The sequence below is a fragment of the Embiotoca jacksoni genome, unplaced genomic scaffold (assembly GCF_022577435.1).
Source record: "Embiotoca jacksoni isolate LCO1_2020_lvr unplaced genomic scaffold, fEmbJac1.0.p SCAF_28, whole genome shotgun sequence".
Classification (NCBI taxonomy): domain Eukaryota; kingdom Metazoa; phylum Chordata; class Actinopteri; family Embiotocidae; genus Embiotoca; species Embiotoca jacksoni.
Window position 1 is genome coordinate 1,574,787 of NW_027185379.1, and position 17,648 is coordinate 1,592,434.

The following is a 17,648-nucleotide window of genomic DNA, read 5'->3' on the forward strand; positions in this document are numbered from 1 at the left end:
GAAACTAAAGCAGATTAGAAGTTTAACAAGCCTGAAAAAGAGATGATAAAAAAAAGGACCATTTACGAGAAGATTTCAAAGCGCTTAGTGACTTTTCAAAGTTCAAAAATCTCCTGTAGGAAGAGACAGGGTGGACATTGCTGCACATTAAGCATCAACGTGCCATAACCTGAGGGACAGACATATAGAATGCGTATAATTCATACATACCTGTCTTAATGTTGTGTTAATATAATCATATTTCTGTCCATTAAAACTTCTCTGAATTGAATTGTTAACAAACGTTGAGTTATTAAAATGCCTACAAATAAACACAGTACAGAATACAAAACTAGCAGTTGGTTGCTTTCAATTTGGTCCTCATTTAACAAGATTTTCTTTTCTATCAAGCCAACTTGGTCTCTTGGTGACAGACCAGATAAACAGTGACTCACACTCTCCCGTGCCAAATCCCCATACCACCATTTTCCGAGGCTCTTTCCCCTTTCCTCTCTCCTTCCCACCATCTGAAGCCTTCGCTCTTCCCCTCTCCCTCTCTCTCTCTCTCTATATATATATATCTCACACACACTTAAACACAGTCGGTTTGTACCCCCTTATCCTATTTTACATTATCATTGGCCTGCCTGTGCATCTTGTTTGGTTTAAACTGCCGTATGAGGACAAACGTGTCCCGTGTAAAGGCGTGTGTGCTTCGCATGAGGCTTTTCATGGTTTCTGAAAGAAGGGGTGGCCTCCCCGCCTCCTTGTTCCACTCCTCCATGGAAAGAAACACAAATGAGAAACAGAGGCAATCCAGCCTTTCCTCCCTGCTCTCTGGCTGAGTGACTCACATGTGAAGAATGCGGTAGGCTGGCCTGGGAGTTATTAATATCCCCTTTCCTAGGGTCCGCTAAGTTTCCTCAGGATCTAAACACCGTACCTTTATGAACGACTTTTACGACATCCCCCTGTTTGGAGCGTTCCTGGACCAGACCTGCAGCACACCACACCTTCTCCTGTGTATCTGAGAACGAGGGAGGGAATGTTGAAAAAAAAAACAAGTAGTGAAAAGTATTCATTGACGTGATCTTACGGACATACAGGTCGATTACAACTTATGCTCTGCCATCTTGTATATTTTAAAATCACCGCTAGCAACAACATTTTCGAGAGTAGAATAAAAAATCCCCATAGCAGTTTGAACAATGCCTGCTTGTTACATAATTAGGGCACCGCTGAGTCATAAACCATCTCAAATATTTGTTCCTCAAAACAAGCTACAGTGCTGCCAAAGCAAAGGGGGTGAAACTTGCCGTCAGGCCCAAATTACAGCCGGCGACCCCCCCCCCCCCCCCCCAAAAAAAAAAAAACCCATCAGAGATCCTCAACAATGGAGCTTACTCAACATAAACCGAGGTCTCCCTGTACGTCACTGAGTGTTTATGTGGGGAATTCCTCCCTAGAAAACCTGCAGTGGAAGAAAAACTGAGGCCATCCGCTCTGGAGAGGGGTGACATCTGGTGGAGGCAGGAATCCTGGCAATCCTGTGCTCAAACTGTACAATCTAGTTTCCAACTGTAGATGGCAGACTGGACGCGTGCAGATGTACGGATTAAAAGATGTGTACAGACTTAGAAAGAAATGAAAGTGAAAAGAAAGAGCTTCTGGTTGCTGTAATTGTCATCCGACTGTTGAGCCGTTACAGCATTTAGAAATGCACTTCCAGTATTTTACACACTGCAGGTGGTTCTTCTGGAGTTGCACTACGAAGAGATTTTCTCGTGGTCTTTACGGGCCGAGGAAATAAATACAACCGATACGCGTGAGCATGCGAATACCGCATGAACTTATCCGTTAATGTGAATAGCTTCTGGTTCCTTTCGTCCGCCGTGTTAATAAATTTAACAACTTTTTGTAATTCACTTGCAAATGCGCTTTTATCAAAAGGTCATAAACAATAAATATTTCTTCACAAAAGCTGTTACAGAGAACTAACGAGTTTATTATTTTTTTCCAGAAAGTGAGAAAAAACCCATGTTGAAAACAGTTCAGCTCAAAGTATTTCTAATATTTCCTGCCCACACATTTCACGTTCTGCTCTCACGTCAACATTCAGGAAGACAAATTCAGCAAAAAAAAATCTGCAAGCTGTTATGTAAGACAACGAAGGCTAACATATTGTACTCCTATTAAGAGACATACAACATGTAGTTATCAAAAGTAAAGTTAGAAGGATGTATATAAAATATTTCTGGAATCTGATACCACTTCCAAACATGGCACATTCACTTTGAGCCAAAACATCTCATTACAGATGCAATAACAGACTGTGCTCAAAAGGGAATTTGAAATATTTCCCAAACTGCTTGCAAACATTGAAGTGATTTCTGAAACGCTTAGAAACTAAAATGGTTTTTGATGTCTTTGATCTGCTTCATCATGTCACCAATTTGCTGTCCCTGTTCTCGGAGGACATCCTGCACCACCTTCTTCTGCTGGGCGTTGAGTGACACCGTGGTCCTGGCTGCGGGCATGTCCTTGTCCACTTGTGTCTTCTGGTAGTCCAGCTTCATGTTGACCTGCCGGATGCAGTTGTCCAGGTATTTCAGTTGATCACTGATGCTCTGCAGCTCCTTCTTCATGTCCTTTTCACTGTTGGACAGTATGGGTAGTTGGCTTTGCAGGCTGCACAACACTTTCTTCACCTTGTTCATGATGGTTTCCTGACGATACTTTGCGTCTTCGTACTTGTCGGCCAACCTCTCCGCGGCCTCCCTCAGGCTCCTGCTCTCCTCCCGGCACAGAGTCATCTCTTCCAGCTGCTTGTTCTTCTGGCCCGTCAGCAGCTTCACCCTCCTCTGCATCTCTTCGCGGGCCATGTCCTGCTTGAGGATGTACTCCTCGCGGAAGACCTGCGTGGCTCTGCTGAGGAGCTGCAGACACTCCGGAGGCGGCGGCGACGTGTCCTTGTCGCCCGCCTTCAACACCAGAGGGTTGGTGGAGCTGCGGGCCAGGATGTTGCGAATGTGCTGCTCGAAGGAGTCGTCGGCAAGCCCGCGCAGAGGCGAGCTGGAGGAGCCGGGGCCGGGGTGGGAGCAGAGCAGCGGAGGGGACGGAGGCCGGATGGAGCTCAGCAGGGGCAGCATGAGGCACTCGTAGGTGCTGGTGATGCAGATCATGGTGGCGCCCAAGGAGAGGTCCGACACGATCAAAAAGCCACGAACCGGAGCCGACCGACTGGTGAGGAGCGGCCTGGTGCAAAGAATGTGCTCCACGATGCAGCGCTTCTCGGCGGCCAGCTCCTGGAGACCGTCCTTGTCCTCCTCGTCGGACTGGAGGAACTTCTGCAGCTTGTTGACCCAGATCAGCCCCACGCTGTGCACGCCCGCTTCGTGGGTGCAGTGATACCTGTGCTGACACAGGGGGTCTCTGTGCAGTCTGATGGGGCAGGTGAAGTCAAACTCCTGGGGCTCCTCGTCCTCCACCGAGGCCACTTTGAGCGTGAGCTCGAGCTCCACGCACTCAAACACGTAGAGAGCCGGCACCGCGTCGGTGCCTCGGATCCACTTCTCCACCGCCCGGGTCTCCTCCTCTTCCTCAGACTCCAGCACCACGCAGTGGTACAGCGTGCCCGTTTCGGTGGCGATGACCAGGATGCTGGGCGCGCAGGGCAGGCACAGGATGGCGCAAGCGTCGTAGCCGTAGTTATCCTCCGCCGCAGGGTACATGGGGAGCGGTCCGACGGGTTTACTGAGACTCACGCCGGTCGCCTGGCTCGTGTAGCTCACGTAGGTCTCCCCGTTTTCGTAGAGGACGTAGAGAGGATAGACCGGCTGTCCTTTGGCGCACTGTGTTACCAGCTGCCTGGGAGGGGACGAAATCGGCCCGAAGTCAAACGCCACTGCGATCTCTCCGAGAGACGCGGCGTAGGAGCGGGCCGGCGCGCCGCCGCCGCCGTCCTCCGACTGAGACAGCGGCAGGACTCTGGCCGGCGTCTGGGGCGACTTCAAGCCGTAAAACCTGATGGTGTTGTCGGACGTGAGCAGCACCAGGTGGGGCTCGTCGGTCTCGCTCGGGTACCAGTCCGCCTGGCGCAGGGTCACCGACGGCGAGCTGGTGAAGAAGCGCTCCGCCACCGGGATGGTCCTGCAGTTGACGTCGCCGCGTCCGCCCTCGAACTCGGACCTCTTGCCCCACCGCTGCGGGAGCTCCAGCACCGAGACGCCCCGCTGCCCGACGAGCGCGACGTGGTGCTGAGTCGGGCTGACCAACACCTGGCACACCTCGAAGAGAGGCGGGTTGATGCACAGCATGGTCTGGTACTTCCCGCCGCCGCCGTCGCCGCCGTCGCTCTCTTCCGAATTCAGGTGGCGCAAGTTCGTCGTGTAAAACACGCGGTCTCCGTCGTCCCACAGGAAAAAGTCACCGCCCAAACAAAACGTCAGGTTCTTGGCCGTTTCTCTTTCATGTGCGCTCGGTTCCAAACCCAGCTTGCGTCGTATCGTTTTGAAAATAGCATGGTTTGGCAAATCATTGAGCCAGCGCTCCGCGCCGAACGCCGCCATCTTGATCGACAGGCGCGATCCGTTGGGAGAATTAAGCCCCCCCCCCCCCTCTCCTCCTTCCTCTCCCCCCTCCCCCTGGCAACGAGCGAAAAGCGCTTCACGACAGTCGACTTGCCGTATTCCGGCGGCCGGTGTCGTACATTTTGCAGAATCACCATGGCGTTGAAAGAGACCGCGGGGCTGTACGAGACTCTGAAGGCGGAATGGAACAAGAAAAACCCAAACCTGAGCAAATGTGGAGAACTTCTGAGCAAACTCAAGGTAGATTCGCGCCTTCGTGTGTCTGTTTATTTATTTTATTTTTTTTAAATCAAACGAGTTGAACTGGGAATTTTAGCCGTTTGAAAAACGATGGCGATTTTTTTTTTTTTTTTTAGCAAAAGGAGCTAAACTTGCTAACTTACGCTAGCTCGGCTAACGTTGTGTACAGAGGTTGTTTTTTTTATTTTTATTATTTTTTTGTGAGCTTTGGACACCGGTAGTGATTTTTTTAAATAGTGATCGTGGTTTCAGAATAAGGACGTGTTAGTGTTTGGGTGATTAGTCAACGCAATCGTTAAGTTTTCTGTGAACTACAGTCGGGAAACGAATCATTTACGTGACGTCATTGTTGTTAAACGAACCAAGCTTCATTTCTATTCTGTTATTTTATACTTCTGTATTTTTCTGACAGATTTACTTACTAGTTGCTTTTAATATTGCAATTCTTGAAACCCTTTCTTTACAGTGAAAACCATGCATGTCCAAAATTTTTATTTTATTTTATGGAGATATGTGGATTTTAAGGACTTTTACTGTTGAGATACTTCTTTTTCTTTCTTCTGGGATTTAACCCAAACGTCACTTATTGATGAACAAGTTGTTATTCTATTGAAAATCTTAAATCGTTTATTTCCTTCATCTTTCCGTGGTATGTTTTTGTCATTAGTTCCATAATCTCAGATTAGGGGTGAACACAATCTACACATTCAATTGGAAAGTTTAAGAAAATAACCACGAGCTGTTGTTTTTCCTTTTACAGGTTTCATTACTGGAGCTGAACTTTTTACCGACCAGCGGGTCGGCGCTCACCAAGCAGCAGCTCATTTTAGCTCGTGAGTAAATGCACATCGAGCTGCCGGTCCGCATCGATCACGGACGGCGAGGCGATAAACTACTTATCAAAACGATATCCCTGTAATCAAGACAAAATCTGCGTGTGTTTCAGGTGATGTCCTTGAAATCGGAGCCTTGTGGAGTATCCTCAAGAAGGACATCCCGTCCTTTGAGAGATACATGGCCCAGCTAAAATGTTACTACTTTGATTACAAGTAATGACACCTTTTATTTGTCTTTCATATGTACTGAGAATACAGTCGCCAGGGTTTCCTGACATGGCTCTTTCTTTACTCTCGTCACGAAGGGACGAACTGCCAGACGCTGCCTACATGCACCAGCTGCTTGGACTGAACCTGCTCTTCCTGCTCTCACAGAATCGTGTGTCCGAGTTTCACACTGAACTGGAGAGATTGAGTGCACGAGATATTCAAACCAACGTATACATCAGACACCCAGTGTCCTTAGAGCAGGTGCTGTCATTTACTCTAACCGGGAGACTTTTTTTCATATTTGTTTGTCCAATTTGTTTGTTTTTTTTCACTCTCAAAATACTTAATTTGTTCATTTAAATTAATAATTTGGGTTCCAGATTTTCTATATCAGTCAGGGAGGAGCGGCCACATTGTCAGTGGCATGCTACTGCAATCAATGATTCACTGGTTGGACCAGTTTGACTGCTTTTTGAATTAATCAGCACAAATTATCATGAATATTTCCTCGGGTACATGCTTGGTTTTGTGAAATTCTCTGTTTATATTGTTATAGTGTCAAAAATAACTTTGGTGTAAATGCCACCTTCATAATTTATTTATCTCCTGACCATTTCAGTACTTGATGGAGGGAAGCTACAACAAGGTATTTCTCGCCAAAGGCAACATCCCTGCTGAGAGCTACACCTTTTTTATAGATATTCTGCTTGACACAATTCGGTAAGGACACAAATTTTATTCATGCCTGCTATTTTTCTTTGAAAATAACACATCTTAAAGGTTTTAAAATGTTGTTAATATAAATAACACTGTGACCACAGGAACAACTGGTTTGCACGAGTTTCCCACTGGTTTATGCTGTCGTACTAGTTATCTCAGTACTTTGACCAAAACAAATGTAAAATGGATGACAGTTTCAATTCATCTTCTTTCCCTAAGTTGTAAGGTGGACTCTGTTTCAGGAAGGAAAACTTGTTGCTAATTGTTTATTTGATGACATTTAACCTATGAAACAATATTTTTAAGATAACCCCAGCTAATGCTCTGGCTTTTTTAATTGCAGTGATGAGATCGCAGGTTGCATAGAGAAAGCGTATGAGCAGATCCAGTTCGGTGAAGCCACCCGTGTGCTTTTCTTCAGTTCCCCCAAGAAGATGACAGAGTATGCCAAAAAGGTACGTATATCTTCATTTAGGAATCAAACTCCAATTATAGGAGCATCCAGAGGTTAACAGAAAACATAAGGGGAAAACAAATCTTCTGTTTTTGTATTTGAAGTTGCAATTGAACATAAGTTACATTTTAAATTTTCACACATAAGCTCAGTTGTATTTTTATTTGAGTTGTATTTATCCAAGGACATCAGGCTATCAAAGGGATAAAAATATCATAAATGAGGACAGTTTTTAGCAACATTTCACCTTGTAGGTGTCATTAGGATTACAGATCTCATTTTCATGCTTTGTTTACCCAGAGAAGATGTTTGTGTAGATGTTAAGAGCCGATAAAGGATTGGCATACCCTGAAAGTATAACACAGGTGAAAAATGGTTTTTATACCAAAGCCAAGTCCATTTTTGGACAACATATATTACTTACTCCAATAAATTCTATTTAAATAAGTGGATGCTAATAGAAATATTTTGGTTGGGTGTAAAAAGCAGCCAGGTGTTGACTGGAACAGCAGATTACTTATCGCTTAAGTTTCAGTTGTTATTCCTATCAACTCAACAAGTTGTTAAAAAATTGGGACTCTTGCCTGCAAAGAATAAAATAGCCAGACAACCAAAGCTGACTGTCCTTTTTTTGTTTTGTTTTGTTTTTCATTTCAGAGGGGATGGAGTTTGAGCGCAGATGGCTATTACTCTTTCACCAGTCAGCAGCAGCGGACAGAAGAGGTGACCATCCCCTCCACGGAGCTGGCACAACAAGTCATAGAATACGCACGGCAGCTGGAAATGATTGTGTAATCCACCCCCAGGAACACTCGACCATGTACAGACGCACTCAGACAAACACGCCACTGATCCAGTATACATCCAGACAGCTCAAATGCAGTTTCACCAAGGGGTTTACTTCATTTATTGCCATTGAGGTTGCTTTGTTCCCCCTATAGCCATCTATTTTTTCCCCCTGTTATCTTAAACCTATCTGCCGGTCCTCCTTGTCTGGCAATTTGCCTTCATTTTGAGAGATAAAGGACCAAACTGAAAGTATCACAATATTATTCTATTCAACAGCTGCTACATATCTCCTTTTAAACACATTGGAAGGTTTAAGTGTTACACTTAATTATTTTAGCCAAGATGCTCCGACGTTAAAATTGATCTTTCTGTGGGTTATTCCCAGATAGTAGAGCAGCTACTACATTTAGAAACATTTGGGTTCTGTTGTTTTACAACCGCAACACATTTCATTACAATCACCACCCTGTGACTTTGGCTTCCAGCGTCACACAACTATCAATGCAACTCGACATTGGGTTTTTTGGGTTTTGTTTTTTTTCCTGAAGTTTTAGCAACCTCTTTTTGTATACAAAAGTTCTCTCCTGAGTAGAACTCACAGAAATGAATGGCTGTATCTACAACTGAAATTGCTATTGAAGTTTGTGAGTGTTTTCTAACTAAGTAATGCCTCTTTGTCCCTTGATGGTTTGTAATCTCGTTGATCTTAAAATGCAAACCTTTGGGCAAATAAATGATTCGGAAAATAAACTTTTTGAATGACCGTGCCTTTTAGTTTATTTTTTTTTTTTAATTTATTTTTTTACTCCACAGCTCCAACTCTCCTACAAAGTCATTTGCAGCAGCTTAACTATTTTCCGAATTGTAATTCTTTTGAAAGTTAGAAAGCTGCAAGTCTTGCTAACGTGACCCGAGGGAGTTCCTGCAGGTACGCATGAAACGGATGTTTTCATTTTTGAGGTACCGAGTTGAGGAATATTGCTCTCTACTCTCGATGCTGGTGAAGTGGGCAGATACAAGTTAATATATTTGAGCTATACAGAGGGACTTATACGACTGTATGAGGGGGGGTTTGAGACGATATGTGCTATTAAACTGAATCTGGTACTACTAGTGTATGCGCTGTATAAAACAAAGGAAAAAACAAACTAAACAAAGACTGGCTAGTCAACATTATATTGCTTATGATGTATTTTTTCACACAAAGAACTCCACTAACCTGCATTACAATATTAAGTTGTGCAGTATGTGGCAATATATGCATGTAGGTGTTGCATTTCTAAAATAATACACTGCTGGTGCATCGTCTAACAGAAGGGTTCCCTGAGTTGAGTATTTTTTTTAAACACATTTTTCATTTTGGCCAGAGCACAGTACAGTTTGTTTAAAATTAGAAAGAAAATATGGTTACAGCGGATGACAACATTACATCACAATGGTCAGTGGTGGTAGAAGTATTCACATCCTTAAAAAAAAAGTACCAATACTTCCTCATAAAAACGTTTCATTACAAGTGAAAGTTCTGTATGAAAAATCCTGTTTAAGTAAAAGTAGAAGCAACTTTTTTTTTTTGCAGCAAAATTGAATTAAAGTATCTAATTATAAGTACTGGTTTGGTCCCTCTGACTGATATATGATTATTCATGACATTATAGTGAAGCATCAGTGTGTAAGCAGCGTGTTCCTGTTGTTGTATCTGGAGGTGGAGCTGGTTTGAACCACTTTAGATCCAGTTTTTTATCCCGAGACAGCAGATAAATCAAAGAAATAAAATAAAGAAGGAAAAACATACTTCTGAGACACAAATCTGGTTTTAGTTTGACTTTTCTCTAATCTTTGATTTTTGATGAGATATTAAATCATTTGAACATTTGTGACCTTGAAATGTTGAGAAGTTTAGAGGGAATAAATCACTATAGGTGGAGCCGTTAACTCAGACATCTAAAATGTGACCCCGACTACACACCTGATTTTTCCAAAATGTAAGAAGACAAACGTCAACAGTGTGTTATATATATAAATATATATATTATACAGTGGTGTGAAAAAGTGTTTGCCTCCTTCCTGATTTCTTTGCACGTTTGTCACAAAGATGTCCCCTCGGGGATTAATAAAGTAACTACCTAACCTAAATGTTTCAGATCATCAAACAAATTTAAATATTAGTCAAAGATAACAAGTAAACACAAAATGCAGTTTTTAAATGAAGGTTTTTATTATTAATGGAGAAAAAAAAAATCCAAACCCACATGGCCCTGTGTGGAAAAGTGTTTGTCCCCTAAACCTAATAACTGGTTGGGCCACCCTCAGCAGCAACAACTGCAATCAAGTGTTTGCGATAACTTCCAATGAGTCTTTTCCAGCTGTGGAGGAATGTTGGCCGCCTCATCTTTACAGAGTTGTTGTAATTCAGACACATTGGAGGGTTTTCCAGCACCAACCTCCTTTTTAAGGTCATGTCACAGCATCTCAATAGGATTCAGGTCAGGACTTTGACGAGGCCACTCCAAAGTCTTCATTTTGGTTTTCTTCATCCATTCAGAGGTGGACTTGCTGGTATGTTTTGGATCATTGTCCTGCTGCAGAACCCAAATTGGCTTCAGCTTGAGGTCACGAACAGACGGCCGGACGTTCTCCTTCAGGATGTTTTGGTAGACGGTAGAATTCATGGTTCCATTTATCACAGCAAGTCTTCCAGGTCCTGAAGCAGCAAAACAGCCCCAGACCATCACACTACCACCACCATATTTTACTGTTGGTATGATGTTCTTTTTCTGAAATGCGGTGTTACTTTTACTCCAGATGTAACGGGACACACACCTTCCAAAAAGTTCAACTTTGGTCTCGTCAGTCCACAGAGTATTTTCCCAAAAGTCTCGGGGATCATCAAGATGTTTTCTGGCAAAAATGAGACGAGTCTTAATGTTCTTTTTGCTCAGCGGTGGTTTTGGTCTTGGAACTCTGCCATGCAGGTCATTTCTGCCGAGTCTCTTTCTTCTGGTGGAGTCATGAACACTGACCTGAACTGAGGCAAGTGAGGCCTGCAGTTCTTTGGATGTTGTCGTGGGGTCTTTTGTGACTTCTCGGATGAGTCGTCGCTGCTCTCTTGGGGTAATTTTGGTCGGCCGGCCGCTCCTGGGAAGGTTCACTGCTGTTCCATGTTTTCTCCATTTGTGGATAATGGCTCTCACTGTGGTTCTCTGGAGTCCCAAAGCTTTAGAAATGGCTTTAGAACCTTTTCCAGACTGATAGATCTCAATTACTTTCTTTCTCATTTGTCCCTGAATTTCTTTGGATCTCGGCATGATGTCTATCTTTTGAGGATCTTTTGGTCTACTCCACTTTGTCAGGCAGGTCCTATTGAAGTGATTTCTGGATTGAGAACAGGTGTGGCAGTAATCAGGCCTGGGTGTGACTAGAGAAATTGAACTCAGGTGTGATAAACCACAGTTAAGTTATGTTTTAACAGGAAGGGACAAACACTTTTCCACACAGGGCCATGTGGGTTTGGATTGTTTTTCTCCCTTAATAGTAAAAACCTTCATTTAAAAACTGCATTTTGTGTTCGCTGGTGTTATCTTTGACTAATATTTAAATTTGTTTGATGATCTGAAACATTTGACAGACATGCAAAAAAATTGGAAATCAGGAAGGATCATGATTTGTGGTATATTATCCATTGTCTCAAATGTTCAGAGGTCTTCCCGGTCGTTTTACAGATCAACAACGGACACACTGAAATGTGTGGTAGGACCTTGATTATTTTAGCTGCGGCCCATCCAAGTAAGGCTTTGTATAATCAAATTGCATCAAACAGAGGAACATAATTTCTGCATAGAAACACTGTTTAATTTGTGGGTGACTAAAACATAATGACGTTATGAATTTGTAGGCTCATTAGTGAAGTCTGTCGGGCTGGGAATGGACTGACGGACTAACAAATGCGCACTTTAAAAAAAAAAAGATCATTTTGCTCTTAAAAGAAGAAATTCAAGGATGTGATGCCAGATAAAAGCGCAATCTGAGCACGTCTAAATGTGATCAGGCAGCGTTCAAGGTCAACTAAGTGAAGAATCAACGCTATTATGTCTGAAAAAAACAACAATCCACCAGATTTCAACAACAAACTAACATACAATGAGCCCAGAGTATTCAGACCTGCGCCAAGTGTGAAGTCAGAGATGCCGTTTCTTTGAGGAATGCTGTCCATGGTGCTGAAACCTCTGTGGCTGCGAACACCGACGCTTTTCCCCTATAAGAGACTGAAACCGGGTTTTTTTTGTTATGCTTATGATTGTCAGCTACATAATATACATGACTAAACTTTTTATACACGGACACAACAACGTGCCGGACTTGTACTTTAAAACTTTGAAAAACACCAAATGCTATATTTAATGCAATGAAAGGCAACTTCCGTCTTTGGCTATAGATTTGTACTATGGAAAATGGTTTGCTCGTGATCAGCCAATCGGAGGATCAACCAGAGGTCATTGATGGTTTTACAGAGCTTTTTATTTACCGGCCACGTCACTGCATAGATCAGCAGCTCAGTACTCGTGTGGGATTCGTTAAAATCACACACACACTGACAAACCCTATAGCCCAGCCAAAGCTGCGATGCTGTCAGTGATGAGTGCGGATGTGCTGGCACAGGGCAGGTAGAGTGAGGAAAGGGAGGAGAGGGGGAGTGATTTGGAGAGAGAGAGAGAGAGAAAGAGAGAGAGAGAGAGAAAGAGAGAGAGAGAGAAAGTGAGAGAGCGGGAGGGAGGGAGGGAGGGAGAGGGAGGATGCTGCCAGCGGAAAATGGCTGCTGCAACCTCAAGCCTATCCTGATATACACCGAAACGACATCAAGGTGGAGAGAAAGAGCGAGAGGAAGAGAGAGAGGAAGAGAGAGGAAGATTAGGAAAATGAGAGCACGTAGAGAGAGAATGTGAGAGAGCCTGAGTGTTTCCTGAAAGGAGGATAAAAAGAGAGAGAGAGAGAGGAGACCCTGGGGTGGGCTGCTGCAAGCGGCGAGCAACACCGAGCCATGGAGGGCGAGTAAGTCCTTACATTTTCATTTTTAACATTGCAAATATATATTCAGCCATCCGCCAAAACGGATAGAAAGACCGCCGCCACCATCAATGTCACACCAATCCAGTATCATGCACTATTACCACGCTCGGTGCTGTACAATCTAGCAGGCTGCCGAGAATAAAAACACCATTACGTAGGCTAGTCTTGAATCAACAGCATACACCCCATTTCCGATATATTCATGCCAGTTTGTGACAAATGTAAAGCCACCTAGGCTAACATGTGGACCTGTGCTTTTAGATGACTGGCACCCAACACACAGGCACAAATTAGGAGATGATAATACTAGTGATGATAATGATAATAATAATAATAATAATAATAATAATAATACACGTATGGAAGAAACGTCAGAAACTGTGCAACAATTCAAAACGAAATGCTTGTCTAAGCGGTTGGTTAAAAACAATCACGAAATCAGTCAGTGTGTAAAATGTATAGGGGGAAAAAAAAAAGCGAAATATGGCGAGTTTGCGGCCAGCATCGCGTCATTCAAGACATGGCTACAGTAAAACGAGGGAGGGATGGAGGCGTTGTGATTTTTATCAACGTGTCTCGGGGTTTCATTATGATTTTTAAAGCCAAACTTTATGAATGAAATGTGATTTTTTTTTTCTCTCTCTCTCTCTCGCTCTCTCTCTCTCTCTCTCTCTCATCCTCACCCCTCCTCTCCTCCTTCTTCCCTTTTCTAATCGGCCCCCTCCCCCCATCTCTCTTTTCCTCTACATCCTCTCACCCACACGTTCCTCTTTCTTTTTTCCTCTCTCCTCTTTTTTTTTTTTTTTTTGTCATACGCGATTGCATTGTATTTAGGCCTCATACGTTTCCCGGCAGGATTTATATATATATATATGTATATATATATATATATAACAGCGCGCGGTGCGGTGTCGGATCCAGTCTCGCTCCATCCCATTCATAAAAAAATATAGCATAATATCGGGGTGTGTTAATGAGTGCGTGCAGCAGGGGCGGGATGGAGATAAGGATAAGGTCTGAGGGGAAAAAAAGAAATGCAACAAATAAAATGTGTGACTTCAAAACATGAAAAAGCAGCGTCGGTGCGCGCTTTGTACATTACGCACATGTCCAACTGCGGTGCTGAATTATTCAGCCGATTGGCGAGGGGAGCTTTTTTTTTTTTTTTTTTTTTGCGAGAATGCCGGGCCCTCTGATGGCGAATGGGTGCGTTTTCATTGATACGTATATCTGGGAAAAACTCATCCTCCCTCCCTCCCTCCTCCCATTTGGCCATTTCTGTCCTCCTCAACGTTGGCTACTCTTTCTATCCAATTGGTGCCTTACTTCTCAGCCCGTATATCTTAAGGTGAACACAGCAGTTTTAATAATGAAAAGCTCCAAGCAGCACAAAATGCTTAAATAACAACCAAAACCACACTGTGCGATGCGCCTTTGGGCTGTCATGTTCATAACAGCCGAAATGTCAGTTCTCTGTTCTTTGTGTGAATTTCATCATGTTGTGTAGTTGAACTGAGCTGGCATCACATGTAATCCTCACACAGAAATCTGTTACTGCCTTTTTGTTGTATGGAAGTTGATCTATTGGCTTATCTTTTTTTTTTTTTTTTTCTGAATGACTGTGTGTGTGTGTGTGTGTGTGTGTGTGTGTGTGTTACTGTACGTTTATCACTAATCAGCCTGGGCCTCCCCTCACTCTCTCGGCTTCCCCTCCTCACAGTGTGCGTGTTCGTGCGGTGGTGATGACACGTGATGACTCCAGTGGCGGTTGGGTGCCCCTCGGAGGTGGCGGCCTCAGTCATGTGGTGATATGTAAGGGGCGGAGTCACGACGGCAGGGGGCGGAGAGAATACATCATCCGCGGAGAGCGGCTGCGTGACCGAGCAGTGAGTGTGTGCGTGTGTTACGGCCGTCTTTGGTGCCACGTTGCCCGTCAACACCATCTAAAGACCGAAGATTTACAGGTTTTGTTGGAGGAGGCGTGATGTCAGGGAGGGACGTTTTCTAACTTGTCATACTGCCGGGATTTTCTGTGTCTTCAGCCGGTGTTGGAGTGTGCGGTGCAAAGGGGCTTGGTGTACAACAAGGTGAACCCCATCTTCCATCATTGGCGAGTAGAGGATCGAAAGTTTGGCCTTACATTCCAGAGTCCTGCGGATGCCATCTCCTTTGAGAAAGGGATTCAGGCGGTTTTAGACAAGCTCGACAGAGGTAGACGCGCACGGGCCGCACATGACATCTGATTTCACTGTTGCGTTCAAGTTGGCTGCAGGAAACAGCTCTCAATCCCTTCTTTTCATGTCACCAAGGCTCTGACTCGCCCTCGTCCTCCACGCCGGAAGAGGCGGACACCGAGGACGACGGACAAGCTGTGAGTATCGGAGCGGTTCGTCATTGTATTGTCTTAAGAAAGAGCTTGCTTGTGCTGTCTCCGTCAGCGGTCGTGACTTGTCGGGTGACGTGCGACCTCTGCCAGTCCCACACAGGAAGCGAGTCGTCATCCAACAGCAGAAAGGAGATGCTTCCCAAACCCATCACCATAGTGACGAGCGAGTCGTCGTCCACCTGCTTTGTACGGCCGGACGAGTTTAGTTTTGGATCCAGCCATGCTGTCACCACTCAGACACCTGCTCAGGTAGCATCACACCTTCTCCAAGTGCATCAGTAGCGGCCAACTGCTGCGTGACAATAAGAACACCTTGATTTACTTTTTACTTCATTTCTTAGCACGTGTTCTCGTCACGTCGTGCGTGTAACCCTCACCGTAACCTTTTACCAAAGGTTTTACGATGCTGCTGACCCCCGGCCAACCTATCTGAGGTTCTTCAAACAGTTCAGGCCAAGACTTTGCAGGTTATTTCGGTTGCGGTTCACTTAATTTCAGGTTCACTAATCGCTGGGTTCGCTGAGGAGACCGGTGGTAGCAACTCCATAGAAGAGCAATGAGACCTCCGGCCCACCAAGCACACACAACCAAAGACGTAGGGGAAGTTCAGAAAGAAATATATTGACAAAATTGTCTAAATCCTTTCACTTGAACTCGACTTCAGTTCTTAACAAAAACAACTATTTCCACTCAACTCAAATGACCATGGAACAAGATTGGATGTACAACCATGGATTTGCATATTAATGACAAAATAAACTCTCTCAAATCAGGTATAAACCTCTGAACTCGGTTAAACCCAAATTAATTCAGTCATTCGTCCTAAACCGTCTGTTTAGTCCTTTCAAGTTACCGTCAAAGCAGGCCTCGTATTTGTATCTGTGGAAGTTCCTTAAAGGTCACTAGTTCACCGGAAATGTCGTGATCCTGACTGGGTTCTCTTAGCTACGTTCCTCGAGGTAAATTTTTAACTTTATTTTCAACGAGATTTTTTTTCCCCCGTCTCCACCAACAGCAGAGAAGTTTGTTTGTTCTACACGAAAAGTAAAAACGTGTGTTTCACGCGTTGACCTCCTGGAGATGAGATTTTATAGCGTCTGTAACTACGACACTGGACACGGTTCAAACTGTTCCTGACTGTCTGTAATCCTACACCCTCTCCACAGATCCACACCAGGTCGGGGCAGCACCAGCTCTCCCAAATGACGGCTGTGTTGAATCCCCCGGCGCCCCCGCCCCCACCTCCTGCTCCACCTACTCCTCCCGTGGGTCCCCCGGCCTCTTCTCCCCTGTCCCCCCTCTCACCCACCATTTCGCTGTTGGAGGAAGGAGACCTGCACAGTGTGGACCCTTGCAAAGACCTGTGGGGCTCTCGAGGTTATGAGGACTACAGACGGGCGGGGGCCACGAGGACTATGGTTGGGGGGCTGACCGGGGGTGTGGTCGTCAGTGGTAGTGGTGGTAGTAGTGGTGGTGGTGGTAGTGGTGGCGGAGGTGGTGGTGGCGGCGGTGGAGGGAGCCTGCCGGACAAGTCAGAGCTGTGCGTGGTTCGCTTTGAGAAGGAGCTGGCGGGAGTGGGCACGGCGGGCTGCGACGTGACCGTGAGCCTGGACAGTAAAGCGTCCCAGCGTCTGTCCTCGTCGTCGCCCACCTGTATGTCCATGCCCAATGCTGTGTCAGGCGTGTCCTCAGGTGCTGGCTCACCCCAGGAGACGGGCAAAGGCTCGCTTTCCCCCTGCTGCATCCACACCTCGCTGGCCGCGCCCCGGTCGCGGACTCGTAAGAGAGGAGGCGGGGCCAGCAGCAGCAGCGACCCGGGGGTGATCTCGCCCGACGACGACAGCCCGTGCCCTCAGGCTTCGTCGTCATGCTCGTCTCGCTGTGTGTACTGCCGCTCTGTTTTCAGCGCTTCGGAGAACGGGCGGGGCCGCTGCAGAGATGCCCCGGACCCGGCCCTGCACTGCCTGCGCCAGTGGACCTGTGTGTGGTGCGCAGAGAGTCTGCTCTACCACTGCATGTCAGACTCTGAAGGGGAGTTCTGGGAGCCTTGTTCATGTGATGACTCGATGGGGGGCCACCCGCACCCCCTCTGCTGTGCCCGCTGGTTGGCCCTCCTGGCCCTGTCGATCTTCGTGCCCTGCATGTGCTGCTACCTGCCTTTGCACGCCTGCCTGCGATGTGGGGAGAGGTGTGGCTGCTGTGGGGGAAAGCACAAGGCGGTCCGGTGAGGCCAGGGATGGGGGGTGGGGGGGGGGGTTTGGGGGGTGGGTGGGTGGAAAGGGTTCCATGGACCAAAGGGGTTTGGGTTTTTGGTAGAAGACGGCATCTGTAGACGCAGGAGGTGGCCCTTAGGAAGGGTGCTCTCAGCAGACCCAGACCTC

At 45.6% G+C, this 17,648-nt stretch overlaps 3 protein-coding genes across 3 annotated transcripts; 2 read left to right on the forward strand and 1 right to left on the reverse strand.

Annotated features, from left to right (window-relative positions):
* Positions 1-1,963: 1,963 nt before the first annotated feature.
* nup88 (nucleoporin 88) lies at positions 1,964-4,586 on the reverse strand. The gene has a single exon (XM_069161135.1). The coding sequence runs from the start codon at positions 4,545-4,547 to the stop codon at positions 2,379-2,381; it is 2,169 nt and encodes a 722-aa protein (XP_069017236.1). The 5' UTR covers positions 4,548-4,586; the 3' UTR covers positions 1,964-2,378.
* A 117-nt stretch (positions 4,587-4,703) lies between these two features.
* Positions 4,704-7,823, forward strand: psmd8 (proteasome 26S subunit, non-ATPase 8). The gene is made up of 7 exons (XM_069160975.1): positions 4,704-4,808; positions 5,569-5,641; positions 5,755-5,857; positions 5,950-6,115; positions 6,474-6,574; positions 6,918-7,029; positions 7,686-7,823. The coding sequence occupies exons 1-7, from the start codon at positions 4,704-4,706 to the stop codon at positions 7,821-7,823; spliced, it is 798 nt and encodes a 265-aa protein (XP_069017076.1).
* Positions 7,824-12,611: 4,788 nt separating this feature from the next.
* On the forward strand, positions 12,612-17,503 carry spred3 (sprouty related EVH1 domain containing 3). The gene is made up of 6 exons (XM_069161469.1): positions 12,612-12,863; positions 14,602-14,767; positions 14,924-15,092; positions 15,191-15,252; positions 15,358-15,516; positions 16,434-17,503. Exons 1-6 carry the CDS (start codon positions 12,853-12,855, stop codon positions 17,493-17,495), a joined length of 1,629 nt encoding a protein of 542 aa, XP_069017570.1. The 5' UTR covers positions 12,612-12,852; the 3' UTR covers positions 17,496-17,503.
* The last annotated feature ends 145 nt before the right edge of the window (positions 17,504-17,648 follow it).